Source organism: Larus michahellis, chromosome 2 (assembly GCF_964199755.1).
Source record: "Larus michahellis chromosome 2, bLarMic1.1, whole genome shotgun sequence".
Taxonomy (NCBI): Eukaryota; Metazoa; Chordata; class Aves; order Charadriiformes; family Laridae; genus Larus; species Larus michahellis.
In genome coordinates this window covers 116,455,909-116,469,982 of record NC_133897.1, presented here as the reverse complement: position 1 = coordinate 116,469,982, position 14,074 = coordinate 116,455,909, and the positions used below count along the sequence as shown (strand labels likewise).

General features: G+C 44.6%; 1 protein-coding gene across 1 annotated transcript in view; it reads left to right on the top strand.

Annotated features, from left to right (window-relative positions):
• Nucleotides 1–6,857: 6,857 nt before the first annotated feature.
• SMCHD1 (structural maintenance of chromosomes flexible hinge domain containing 1) overlaps nucleotides 6,858–14,074 on the top strand; it is an 84,998-nt gene continuing 77,781 nt past the window's right edge. The window contains exon 1 of the mRNA XM_074576780.1: nucleotides 6,858–7,318. Within this exon, the coding sequence (XP_074432881.1) occupies nucleotides 7,139–7,318 (180 nt within the window). The 5' untranslated portion in view covers nucleotides 6,858–7,138. The remainder of the gene's footprint in view (nucleotides 7,319–14,074) is intronic.

Genomic DNA, 14,074 nt, shown 5'->3' with positions numbered 1-14,074 from the left:
GGTCTCCCCTCAGCCTCCTTTTCTCCAGGCTAAACAACCCCAGCTCCCTCAGTTGCTCCTCATAAGACTTGTGCTCCAGACCCCTCACCAGCTTTGTTGCCCATCTCTGGACACACTCCAGCACCTCAATGGGGGCCCAAAACTGGACACAGAATTCAAGGTGCAGCTTCACCAGTGCTGAATACGGGGACACAATCACTTCCCTAGTCCTACTCACCACACTGTTCCTGATACAAGCCAGGATGCTGTTGGCCTTCTTGGCCACCTGGGCACACTGCTGGCTCATATTCAGCTGACTCTGGACCAACACCCCCAGGTGCTTTTCTGCCAAGCAGCTCTCCAGCCACTCTTCCCCAAGCCTGTAGCGCTGCATGGGGTTGTTGTGACCCAAGTGCAGGACCCGGCACTTGCCCTTGTTGAACCTCACACGATTGGCTTCAGCCCATCAATCCAGCCTGTCCAGATCCCTCTGCAAAGCCTTTGTACCCTCAAGCAGGTCAACAACCCCTCCCAACTTGGTGTCGTCTGCAAACTTACTGAGGGTGCACTCAATCCCCTTGTCCATATCATTGATAAAGATATTAGAGAATAGGCCCAAATACCGAGCCCTGGGGAGCACCACTTGTGACCAGCCACCAACTGGATTTAACTCCATTCATCATCACTCTCTGGGCCCAGCCCTCCAGCCAGTTTTTTACCCAGAGAAAAGTACTCCCATCCAAGCCAGTTTCTCCAGGAGAATGCTGTAGAAAACCATGTCAAAGGCTTTACTAAAGTCCAGGTAAACAACATCCACAGCCTTTCCCTCATCTACCAACTGGGTCACCTTGTCATAGAAGACATCAGGTTTGTCAAGCAGGACAGGGGGTGTCCTGAAGGCTACAGGGGGTGGAAGCAAGGATAGGTAGCCTGGGAGGAATACAGAGAAATTGTCAGAGCAGCCAGGGATCAGGTTAGGAAAGCTAAAGCCCTGTTAGAATTAAATCTGGCCAGGGATGTCAAGGGCAACACGAAAAGCTTCTGTAGGTATGTCAGTGATGAATATTAGAGAAAATATGGGCCCTCTCTGGAAGGAAACAGGAGACCTAGTCACCCAGGGTATGGAGAAGACTGAGATACCCAATGACTATTTTGCCTTGGTCTTCACCGGCAAGTGCTCTAGCCACACCACCCAAGTTGCAGGAGGCAAAGGCAGGGTCTGGGAGAATGAGGAATCGCCCACTGTAGGAGAAGACCAGGTTCGAGACCATTTGAGGAACCTGAAGGTACACAAGTCCATGGGACCTGATGAGATTCATCTGCGAGTCCTGAGGGAACTGGCAGATGAAGTTGCCAAGCCACTATCCATCATATTTGAGAAGTTGTGACAGCACGGTGAAGTTCCCAATGACTGGAAAAGGGGAAACATAATCCCCATTTTAAAAAAGGGAAAAATGGAAGACCCAAGGAACTACAGGCTGGTCAGTCTCACCTCTGTGCCCAGCAAGATCATCGAGCAGATCCTCCTAGAAACTCTGCTAAGGCACGTGGAATGTAAGGAGGTGATTGGTGACAGCCAACATGGCTTCACTAACAGCAAAACATGCCTGACAAATTTGGTGGCCTTCTACGATGGCATTACAGTGTTGGTGGATAAGGGAAGAGTAACTGATATCATCTACCTGGACTTGTGCAAAGCATTTGACGCTGTCCCGCATTACATCCTTGTCTCTAAATTGGAGAGACATGGATTTGACAGATGGATAAGGAATTGGCTGGCTGGCCACACTCAAAGAGTTGTGGTCAATGGCTCGATGTCCGAGTGGCGAGCAGTGACAAGTGGCGTCCCTCAAGAGTTGGTATTGGGACCAGCGCTGTTTAATATCTTTGTTGGCAACATGGACACTGGGATTGAGTGCACCCTCAGCAAGTTTGCTAACGACACCAATCTATGTGGAGCAGTCAGCATGCTGGTAGGAAGGGATGCCATCCAGAGGGACTTGGACAGGCTTGAGAGGTGGGCCCATGTGAACCTCATGAAGTCCAACAAGGCCAAGTGCAACGTCCTGCACGTGGGTTGGGGCAACCCCAAGCACAAACACAGGTTGGGTGGAGAATGGTTTGACAGCAGCCCTGAGGAGAAGGACTTGGGGGTGTCTATTGATGAAAAGCTCAACATGAGCTGGCAACGTGTTCTTGCAGCCCAGAAAGCCAACTGCATCCTGGGCTGCATCATAAGAAGCGTGGCCAGCAGGACGAGGGAGGTGATTCTATCCCTCTACTCTGTTCTTTTGAGACTCCACCTGGAGTGCTGCATCCAGTTCTGAAGCCCCCAACATAAGAAGAAAATGAACCTATTGGAGCGAGTCCAGAGGAGGGACATGAAGATGATCAGAGGGCTGGAGCACCTCTGCTATGAGGACAGGCTGAGAGAGTTGGGGTTGTTCAGCCCGGAGAAGAGAAGGCTCTGGGGAGACCTTATAGCAGCCTTCCAGTACCTGAAGGGGGCCTACAGGAAAGACGGGGAAGGCCTTTATCAGGGGGTGTAGTGATAGGATGAGCGGTAACGGTTTTAAACTGGAAGAGGGTAGATTTAGATTAGATATTAGGAAGAAATTCTTTACTGTGAGGGTGGTGAGGCACTGGAACAGGTTACTCAGGGAAGTTGTGGATGCCCCATCCCTGGAAGTGTTCAAGGCCAGGCTGGATGGGGCTTTTTTTTCCATTAATTATTTTTTTCTAGTCCTTTATCTCCTTTCTATTCACATAAAGAAAAAATGGTTTTAAATCTTGCTTAGTTATTAATTCTAATTATGTGAAAACATATTTCACAATTCAATGAAATGGTTTATGAGAAGTATATCTTCCTATCAGTTCTGCACGTTTTTTAATATAACTCCATGTCCCTTCTTCTTGCTTAATAAGATAGACCAGAAGTTCCTGATTATCCTTCCTATTTTTATACTTTTAACTATAATATTTTCTTAGTTTGGAAATCCCAGCCATCTTAGGCACACTTTCCACAACTAGTTAAATTCTATCTGTAGTCATCTCAGCCATTATTTCCACTGGATTTGAAATGAGCATATCACAGCTGTATTTTTGTTAATGGAGTACACAATCAACAGTGAGAATTTATATCAGTTTTACTCACAAAGCCCAGCTGATGGAGTTAATTTAGACAACAGGAGTGTGAACAAACAGTTCATTGCCCCTCCCCCTCCTCCATCATCTTTCCCTGTGTTGCCTTCAATTTTTAAAAATATAATTTAATCTGTTATCACATTGATCAGATATCTCAGAACCGTGGACTGTCTTCTCAAGTCCTCTCAACTCGACTAACCGGATTGTGTTCTACAAATTTTGTCGCTTCAGTTGCTCACTCACTTTTTTGAAGTTACTGAGTAATAAGTAAAAAAAAAAACAACACAGTATGTGCTGGTTTTGGCTGAGGTAGAATTAATTTTCTTCATAGTAGCGAGTATGGAGCTATGTTTTGCATTTGTGCTGGAAACAGTGTTGATAACGCAGGGATGTTTTCCTTATTGCTGAGCAGTGCTTACACAGAGTCAAGGCCTTTTCTGCTCCTCACCCCACCCCACCAGCGAGTAGGCTGGGGGTGCACAAGAAGATGGGAGGGGACACAGCTGGGACAGCTGACCCCAACTGACCAGAGGGTATCCCACACCATGTGACATCGTGCTCAGTATATAAATCTGGGGGAAGAAGGAGGAAAGGGGGCAACATTTGGAGTTACAGCATTTGTCTTCCCAAGTAACCGTTATGCATGATGGAGCCCTGCTTTCCTGGAGATGGCTGGACACCTGCCTGCCCACGGGAAGCGGTGAATGAATTCCTTGTTTTGCTTTGCTTGTGCACGCAGCTTTTCCTTTACCTGTTAAACTGTCTTTATTTCAACCCATGAGTTTTCTCATTTTTACTGTTCCAACTCTCTCCCCATCCCACCAGGGGGGAGTGAGTGAGCGAGCAGCTGCCTGCGACTTAGAAGACAGCACTTCAGTAACCCTTCAGTACTTTAGCTTGCACATTATGGTGACAATTCACTGTTTATTTCTATTCTTTGGTCTCTGTCTCTTAGAGGTTTTCTGAGTAATGACGCTGCCATTTCACACCTCAGCAGTTCAAGTAATGATGCTGCTCTGTTTCACACCTTGGGGGTTCTCACTAAGGTACTTTTTGTAACGGGCCCATCAAACATCTACGGAGTTCTAAATGCAAGATGCCACAAGCTCCTCTTCTTGGAGATAAAACCTTTGTTACCTTAAAGAAAAGCAGCACTTTTTTTTTTTTTTTGTTACAGAATTTGGAATTTGTAGTTTTGTACCGACAAAGCATACGTGGGCAGCAGCATCCAGCGTCACTCAACACACTGTGCCACTGCAACAAGCCCTACTAGAGACGCTGTGAGCTTTATTCTAGTGAAGACATAGCGGTTCTCATTACATGTATACAAAATATTTGCTATCTAAAAATAGCCAGTGCTGGAACTTAGTTCATATTGTCCCTTAATACAAATAAATCAGATACTTAATTTATTCTTCGAACAAACAAACAAAACAAATAGATACAGGGAGGACATAACGATAAATACATTCACACACACGTAAAAAACACATTTCTGAGCATCATCTGAAATATCAAGTGGCAAGATGAACAAATAATTGGTGACTCTAATGCTACTACTGATTTTGAAAAATAACACAACATCCGACTTTAAAATCCAGTAGATCAATATAAGCAATAATCTTTTTTCTGGCAAAAAAAGTTCCTTTCCATGAGGACTGAAAACGATTACTCAATTGTAATAGAACAAAACACTTCATGCTGCAGAATTAAAACTTTGCAACTGCAGGCACTCTTTAGACCAGCTTACAGATAGGCTGAACAGTGAGGATTTTATTTCCGTGAAAGTGAAGTGCCTGCGTTTCAGGCAGAACCATCCTTCACGCCTTGGCATATTCATTTTTAAACTAGATTAAATAATTCCACAGGTTCTTTTCCCCCAAAAACAGTTAGCATGCTAAAATCAAAGTGCTGTCTCAAGTCTAGAAATACTTTACAAGTATGCTAAAAAACAAAATTCTCTTTAACGAACTCAAAAAGTAACAAGGTTTGATACGCCCTTCCAAATCTCATCAAGTCATCGTTTAGAGGGGCTCTGAGTCACGGCCTATATGAAAACTCCAAAGAGACCCTTCCTCTCTTAACTGGGTAGCACACACGCTCTTTGCTCTCACAAAGCTCTGCAGTGCTCAGCTCCACTACGCAATTTTCTCTTACAGTGTACAGCATGTACTGTATAGCAATTTTCTTTCTTATAGCGTATAGTACAGCATGCACCTGAGTTCTTGCATGGCAGGGTTTTTTTGTTATTCATTTGTCACTCTCACTGTTTTACAATGCCATCATGATCCTTGCCTTTCAAAGCTAAGAGTCCTTAAAACTTTAAAGAGTCCTTAAAGAAGCAGCTGCACTCTTCTGAGCATTCCCATTTGTACCTCTTGTAGACAAGCAGAACAGAGCGCAGAGGAGGACTCCGTTCCTTCAGACAGTTTCCTCTTTAATTTCATTTTCCTATCCTAAGACGACTACACACCCTACGTACCCCTTGAGCACTGAGATCAGTTGCAATTTTGTACCAAGAAAGCCTGAAAGTAATTAATTTACAATGGGGGGGCGATCATCTTTTTAGAGGGCCTGAAGGGGAAAGAACAAAGTGTCCAGCCATGTATGTCTTCTAGATCCCAAACTGCATAAGAAGTTCTGTCAGATAATGAAAATGTCACCCTCAAAGGCTACAGGTAAAAATGTTTCCACTTACAACATTTATGTATTCTTAGACCAGAGATCTCTCTCAGAAATGACAGCAATGAGGAAACTCTTTAAGGTGTTATGCTCAATTGATATAATAGTACTATAAGGCTGTCATAATATAACATCAACTTAGAATGTACAAACAACACGCAGCATGAAAGTATGAACTGCAAGTACAAGGAGATCACAAAAAAACACGTAACACAGTTTTGCCATCATAAGCATAAGCTGTACCTCCCAGAAATCTGAACGTGTAAACTGTGATTATTATTGAATTTCTTTCTCTAAGCTCATTTCTAAAGTGTATCACAACTATGTCCCTATAGGAAAAGCTGTTAGCGTACCCTACAATAAATGATACATGAGATGTTGGCAGTTTCCCAACAAGCACGTTTCACCAGTTCCTTAAAGACCACGAAGGCTGTACTTATTTCTTCAATTATTTTATTTCAAATGCGGCTTTGCAGCTCGCTAGTCTTAACATTGTTCTATAACAGCACAACACAAAAGTCATTAGGGTTTTGCATATACAAAAAAGAACTTTAATGAAGTTTTAATTGAAATTTGACTTTTAAGACTGAACGCAACACACCAACTCCTTCCTTCAGAGGAGGAAAGCGTTTCAAGCACTAACCATTAAAAAGAATAAACAACAGCTTATGGATCCCGATCGCCCCGCTTATTTTAAGGCAGACGGGACTAGGACTTCACGCCAGACTTCAGCCAAACTGCCACACGGCCCCGCGGACAAGCCCTCTCCGTTAGGCCACCGCTACAACCGACGGGCGCAGCACCGTCACACACGCCACCGACCGGCTCCCCCCGAGGCGCTGCCGCCCGGGGCGGGCTGGGGATGCCTCCGCCAGGCGACGGCAGCCCGCTGCCGGCCCTGCCCGCGAGCCAGGGCCCTCGCCGCCACCCCCGGCCGAAGATGCGGCGGCCTCGGGCGCCTCAACGGCCGGAGCGGGGGCAGCGGGCAGCCGCAGCATACCGCTGCCCCATCCCAGGCCGCCTGCGCCGCTCCGCCCGGCGGCGGCGGAAGTGACACGAGGCGGAGGGCGTGAACTGCTCCCGCGGCCGCGAGGCTAACGCGCGCTTTCGCTCCCGGCGGCGGAACGGCCGTCGCCGCGCTCCCTCCCCCGCCCCACTTCCGGGCCTCCGCCCCAGCGTCCCGCCTGGCTCCGCCTCCTTCCGCAGCCGGGGGCTTCCGCGCGCGGGACGTATGGCGCCGGGTGGGGGAGCTCGCGGGCCCGGCAAGTAGTTCCCGCCGTTGGCAGCTGCCGCCATCGCTGCGGGACGGCTTCCGTCTCCTCGGCGTCCTAACATGGCAGCAGCAGCCGCGGCGGCAGGCGGCCGCGGAGCTCGCAGGCCGATGCTGCCTCGCTGCAGCGGCGACCGCACCGTGTTTCTCTTCGACCGGCGCTTGGAGCAGGCCGACCCGGACGAGAAAGTGCTCAGCTACGGCAAGGACAACTACCGCGGATTCCGCAGCGCCGTCTGCCAGGTGCTGGCGGCGGGAATGGAGGGAAGAAGGGAGGGAAGGAAGGCGAGCGCGGCGGCGGGGCGGGCCGCGGCCTTAACGCCTCTCCGGCCAGCCGGCGGAGGCGCGCCTGAGGGGCGCCCCAACGCCGCCAACGATTCCGCCCGCCGCGGCTCCACGTGCGAGGGGAGGCGTGAAGGGGGGCCGTTGGGCGGCCGGGGTGTGTGTGTGTGGGAGGAACAGGGGGGGACGCGCTGCTTTCTCCTTCTGCCCCCGGAGGGTTGAGCGGGCTGCCGCGCCCGCCTCCTTCCCACGCAAACTTTCTTGCCGGGACAGGTGGGCGGACGTCGAGGAGAGGCCGCGCCCGCTCCCGCGGCCGTGTCCTTTGCCCGGGGCCGGGCTGAAAAGCTGTCGGGCCGCCCGCCGCCAGCGGCTGGTCCTGGCGCCCCGCCGTGCGGGAGCGGCCCCTGGCGCCGGGCGGGAAGGCGGCGGGCGGCCCGGCAGCTCCCCCGTGCGGGGAACCGGCGGCGGCTCAGGGCAGCTTCCCGGGACGCGGTGGTTAATTCCGCTGTCCGAGGTGTCGGCGGTAAGCGCCGGTGGTTACGCTTCTTGAAGGCCTGTCGCCGTTTCTCTGAAGGCCGTTTAAAATGCTTTACCCGGCCGGTTCTTTGCTGTCTTGCGTATCCCTTTGGTTGTCTTTCCTTGTGCAAAATAATTAGAGCCGTCTTCAGGTCTCGTGGAGGTTTCTTCCTGCATATGGGCTGTTTGCTCCAGTTTGCTGGCGATACCAGTAGGCATCACCCTTTTTCTGCTGTGGTTTCGTTTTCTGAGGAAGTCATAAATGCCATAAACCTGTTATCTGCCTGCCCGTGTTTTATAGTGTGAAGTGCGCAGGAAAATCAGCTGTAAACTATGCACTAATTTAGTCTGATACACCATTCTATCTTAGTTTCTTTATCCAGTGTAATTTGCACTTTGCTCTCTAGGATAGAAACTCTTTGAAGGAATTGCTTGGTTCGTCCTACGTCTGGACAGTGTTTATTGTAATGGTTTCCTACTGTGATGAGAGCTTTGAGTTATAAGTGTCAGCACAAGTAGCTGTCACACATGGCTGCCTCTTCCTTGCGCAGTTCTCCTTCGGTGTTCAAAATGGCATACTCGTGTTCAGTTAGAGATACTGAATCTGTACTAAAGGTGCTACAACTCAGCAGTAACTTGGCTATAGGGTGTTAGCGCATCACTTGACCTGATCAGCACCCCTAAAGTTAGAAGACTGGAAGGGCAAGTAACTGATTGAAATAAAGAAATCGGTACATCTCATGCAGTGTAACATTCTGAGAAGTTAGACGGAAGGGGTGGGTTCGTGGCCTTCTAAGAACCAACTTTCTCCTTAATGGAGCATCATTATAGGGTTCGTATCTCCTATGTATGACGTGATTTCTTCCAAGAGTTGTCGTAATGGATCCTATCTCAAACTGTACGTAACAGATGAATTGCAAGGATACTTTGCATTTTCAGTATTCAGGGCAGATATGTTGATGTTTAACCCATCTTTTTTCTTAGCTTTTGTACTTAATTGGTGGGCTGAAGTTAATGTTCATTTGCAACAAGAGTCTTTCTTTTCATGGCCTTTTTTAATATGTGCTGTACGCTCCAGTGATTTCTATTTCCATGCAGCCTCATGGCGTTCAGTAGTTCCCAGAGCTTTTGGCATATTTGTAGTCTTATACAGAAACAAGTCATCATCACAAGATGTGACCAGTCTTGGGTACGAACAGCTTCAGAGTTTTCTTATCTCAAAAATGTATTGACATTGTGGAGTAAGTATTTAAATGCCGTTATATACACTGCTCAGGTGTGCAACGTAGTGTGTGAGAAAATCTGGCACTGCAAAGCAGAACGTGGTGTGTTTGGGTTTGGTGCCTGTGAAAGTAAAATTTTCAAGTATAGTTTCTTACCATGCCAACACGGTGATTCTTATCGCTAGTGCTGGTGGCTGTTTTGGGGTGTTAAGGATGATAGAATCGGTGCTCTTACAAACCTATGCAAGAGGAACCTCCAATGATCATTCCTTTATTGGAGAAGGCCTTTCTCTAATGTGTTGACACAGAGAGATGCCTCTGTCACAGCTAATTTCAGTGTGGTGACTCTTTGCACCTCAGAGATTTCATTATCTTACACGTGGGGATCTAACTGCCTCAATGTGCTGCCATGCATTCAGATGGTTTGACATGATCAGTAAATGCTGTTATAGTGAAAACCGGACAGGCTGATGTGCAGGAAGTTTAATGTCTGATGTCTCCCACACCAACAGCATATGGGTTCTTGTTAGGCTTCTGGAAGAGCATTCTGGCGTCTCAGTGCCTCTGGGAATTTTGCGCATTATTTGTGTTTCTCCAGGTGTTGTAGTTTGGCCTCTTGAAAGTTGCAAAAAACTACTTTTCAGGAGAAGGGTCATTAATGGGTTTCCCTGACTGGGACAGACTTTCCCCACTTCATGGTGCTGAAAACATATCAGGGAATTGATGAAAGTTCGGGAAGAAAGATTTTATTATTTTTTTTTTTTTGATAAGCAAGTTTTGAGTTGTTCAGACTAAGATGAAGTAGTCACTTTCTCCAGTTAAAGCTATTAGAAACCCAAGTGTGTAATCAGGTGAATGTAGCATATCTAGCAGTGTTCATTTCCACAGGTATCCTGTCCGGTGGCTCAAGTTCAGTACAGGCTTAGCTTTAAATTGACTTTCATTGGCAGTTTTGTCTTGCAACTAAATTATTCTACTGTACCAGAGAAGGTACATGTGCACTTCCCAGTCTGCCGACTGGGCTGTGGGGGTGGTAATGTCTGACAAGGGTGCCAGAAATATATTAAGCTGTTGGAACTGTTTCTGCTGTGAACATCTTCCTGTGGCATAAGAGAATTCCTTTGGATATAACTGGATACATAGTAGTCAAAGGAGAATGTAAATCTTGAAAAAATAATGAAATTAAACCTGATTGCATTATGTGATGATTCCAAGTTGAAAATACTTGAATGCCCGAAGACATCGTGTTAGGCAGCTACTTTCCGAGACTTATGGTTTTTTTTCCATAATGTGGAGAGAAAATAAGTATATTCCTGTTCGTGTAGCAAAATAACTGATTCTTGAGAAACAGATTCAGCCACTGAGAGGTGGATTTAGGAGCTGATTCATGTCCTCTCTGTTGTCATATAAAGCATTCCTCCATTATTATTAAAATATTCTTTATTAATTTTTGAAACTTTTGTTTGTTTTGATTTTGAAGCAAATATTCGTTGTCACCTTATGAATTTTCTTACTGTCCCCTAACAACAAGATAATGCATGACAGTGTGGCTGGATGTGGCTTTAAGTACTGATAAATTAGCTTTTCCTTTTTTTTTTTTTGGGGGGGGGGGTGGGGCAGGGAGAGGGGTAGATTTTAAAAAAAATCTTTATAGAAGAAGCTGAAGCATATATAGTCGTCACTCTTCTTCCTTGTAGTGATCAATCCTCAGTCAGAAACCTCTTAATCAACAATGATCTGTGAACTTGATTATTCCATTTGAACGTATGTGGAGCAGTCATGTAATTTCAGTCCCCAGAACCATGAAGTTTTGAGGTTAATAAGTCAATTAAATAGGGAGTTTTGCCTGTTCTTGGGAGTACTATCGCTTGTACGCCTTCCTGTTGCCTTTTATTAGGTAAATGCTCAACTGCTTGTCCCAATGTTTAGAATATAATTGGAAAACATTTACCTGTAATGTGCAAAATGGAGCTAAACTTTGCTGGCAGGTAATCCTAGATCCCTTGCTCCTGTTGTCCAGGTACACAGTGAGGTTGGAGCACTTCAGTGTGTTGCTAAACCAGGCACTTACCTTTTCTGCTTTAAAAGGAGTGTGACCTCTGTGTCTGTGCTGAAAACTGCACCCAAGTTTTATTACGTGTGAGGGGCTTTTTGAGACTCTTTGAGGTGAAGTACCAGTCTGAAAAGAGCTAATGGTCCTAAAATTAGAGTTACTGTTTAAATAGGAATCAAACACATTTGTAAATGCTTCTTTAATTTTTTGAAACTTTTCATCGTTGTTGTGACCTCCTTGTTTGAAGAAATATCCTAACAGTCTACCCACCATTTAAACAGATTATTTTGCCAGTCCACCAAAATAAATTCCAGGGTATCAGTAAGCAAAGAGGCAAAAAATGATGTTCATTGAGAGGGAATATGGAGAAGCAGCACAGCAGTGGTGGAAACTCAAGAAATAAGTGTGGGTTGTTTTTTTTTAATGTTTGCATACCAATGCCTAATACATAATTTATAATGAAATTATTGGTGATCAGGGAAAAAAAAATTAGCAACTTCTTCTACACCAGAGGGTAAGTCTTAAATGTATTTAAGAGGTATTTGGATTAGCTACTGTTCTGATAAATTTGCTCAATAAAGTACTTCTGTACTTAATGATGAAATCAATCCATCTTGCAATAATTATATTTTTGTATTATAAAATCTATGTTCATTTACTCATTTTTCAAGATTCTGTATAATCAGAAACTAAAATAGATATATTTTAAACATGCCGTGCATACACAAAACAAGCTTTTCCTTGATTTTTAAAGAAACTGTTGGAGGTACTGTAAGACATATGTAAGCTGCAACAGTATTGTGAGCTTTCTCTGAAACTCATATTTCAGGCTTCACTGAAATGCTTGTGTGTAGCTTCCTTGTTACTGGTATTTCATTGGGAAGAAGGATACACTTTGCTTACCTTACTATGTGTTGACTGATTTGGAAAGCTGAGTGATTTTTAAGTTCCTGCTCAAATTTGAGTGCTGGCGATAAGCTCAGATGCAGACTATCTGCATTCCTTTAGCATTAGTTATCCAGGTGCAACTTCTTACATGTGGTATTTTTTGCTTTTGAAGAGTGGCATCTGAATTCTTACTGTAACCAGTGATGCCATACAAAGTATTCTCATGGAGGAGCTGTATGGAGTTGATGTCAAAATTATGGCCGATAGCTGCACTCATTAGTATTTGTGACTGTGCTTTTAGACACAATGGCTTGTGGAGGTCAGGTAAAAGATCCTGTATTCGTCCAGACTCTGAATAAGTCTACTAATGACAATATGCTCTTCGCATAAATTCTAGAGTCTCCAGCTTCTTTCCACTTGTTAAATCTTGCAAACCTTGAAAAGTTGTCTGAGTTAACTCATTGTTGTGGACTAGATTTCATAGACTTGTGTATGTGGCTTCTGCAGAGAGCTTGTGTCATGCAGTTTTCCTTCTCTTCTTTTTCTGTTTTTCCACCAAAATTATGATAACACTTTTTTAAGATACCGCATAAAAACAACTTCTATTATGGAATCTTGTGATAGGTAGTGATGTTCTTAGTGTTTCTGTTGAACTACATGTTCACTTCTTAAGACCTTTCACTAATATCTTTTTGTAAATATTTAGAAGTGTATCAATTGAACTTCTGAAAGTCTTGAAGCTTTTAAGTAGGACAGAGGACAAGACACTTCAAGTTCTGCAGCTGTTGTCTTCTGTATCTCGTTTTTTAGATGGAGGTGACTTTGTCAGTACAGGAGGGTTGGAAAATGTTTCAGAACACTGAAACTGTATTCACTGCTGGCTTTTGTCTGTAGGTTGTCTCTAGTGACCATCTGCCTAGAAGACACAGGCTACTGGATGTTCCTGTATTTCTGTAATATACAACTCTTTGCTTTGAGCTCCGAGAAACGCTTAGAAATAATTTCTGTCCTTTTTGAATGCAACTGCTTTTCTAGGCTTTTGGATCCCATTTCTGTTGATGTCCAAAGATGATATACATTTATGTTCTGATGTGAGGCAAGCTCATTCAAATTATGATTAAAGGGATTGTTATAATTGCTCTGCTACCATGAGTGATCCTCAGCAGGTTGTTGAGACTAGCTGACCCAGCAGTGGACTGGAAAAGTTTGTCTGATTAGCACTCTTATGTGAGTTACTTACAGTTGTTATCAATTACTTTGTCTTCACTTAATCTGTTTATATCTTACTTTTTGTATTTGTTAATTTGTATGAATGGTCTTAGTATTATCTAATTGTATGGATAACAGAGATGATTCAAATATCTGAGTATCCATAAGCAGTAAGACAGTTATTGGTTTGAAAATCTGTGATTTGAGAAAATCCTTTTCCTTAAATGTGTTTTATAGTTACATCTGTTTGTTGATCTAATAGACATCTCTCAGTTTGGACTGATAATTCTTTATAATGTGGCATAACGTGGGATGGCTAACTTGTAAATGAGTATCTTGCCAATGATAAATTGGCAAATAGCATGGGACGTTCAGTTAATCACATGCAAAGTTACAGAAGGCTGCAAAGTTCTCAGAGTTTGGACGTGGCATTTAGGTTCGTGTTTTAGATTCCTAAACAAGTTCCCACAAAGGAGCCCCTGGATCACTGTGAAATACTCAAAGTAAATCCGTATTTCTTTTATCATGTTAGGTAGCTGAGGTATGTAGATAAATTTTGTGAAAATGGGTAGCTATATAGAACAGCATTGAAAATGTCCTCACTAGATTTCGTTACAATTAACTGATGAGTTTCAGGTCCCTTTAAGAGGGGAAAATTATTTCTAGGCTAGGTGCCATTTTGTGGAAGATGGCTGTGTGGTTTTTATCTCTCTGTTATCCCTTGGCTACATCACCAAACTCTGAGGCCAGTTCTTCACATCATTCTCATGCATCTGCCTGCTGGGAATGGCTACTGTAGGAGGAGAAAGAGCATTTTAAAGGTGTGGA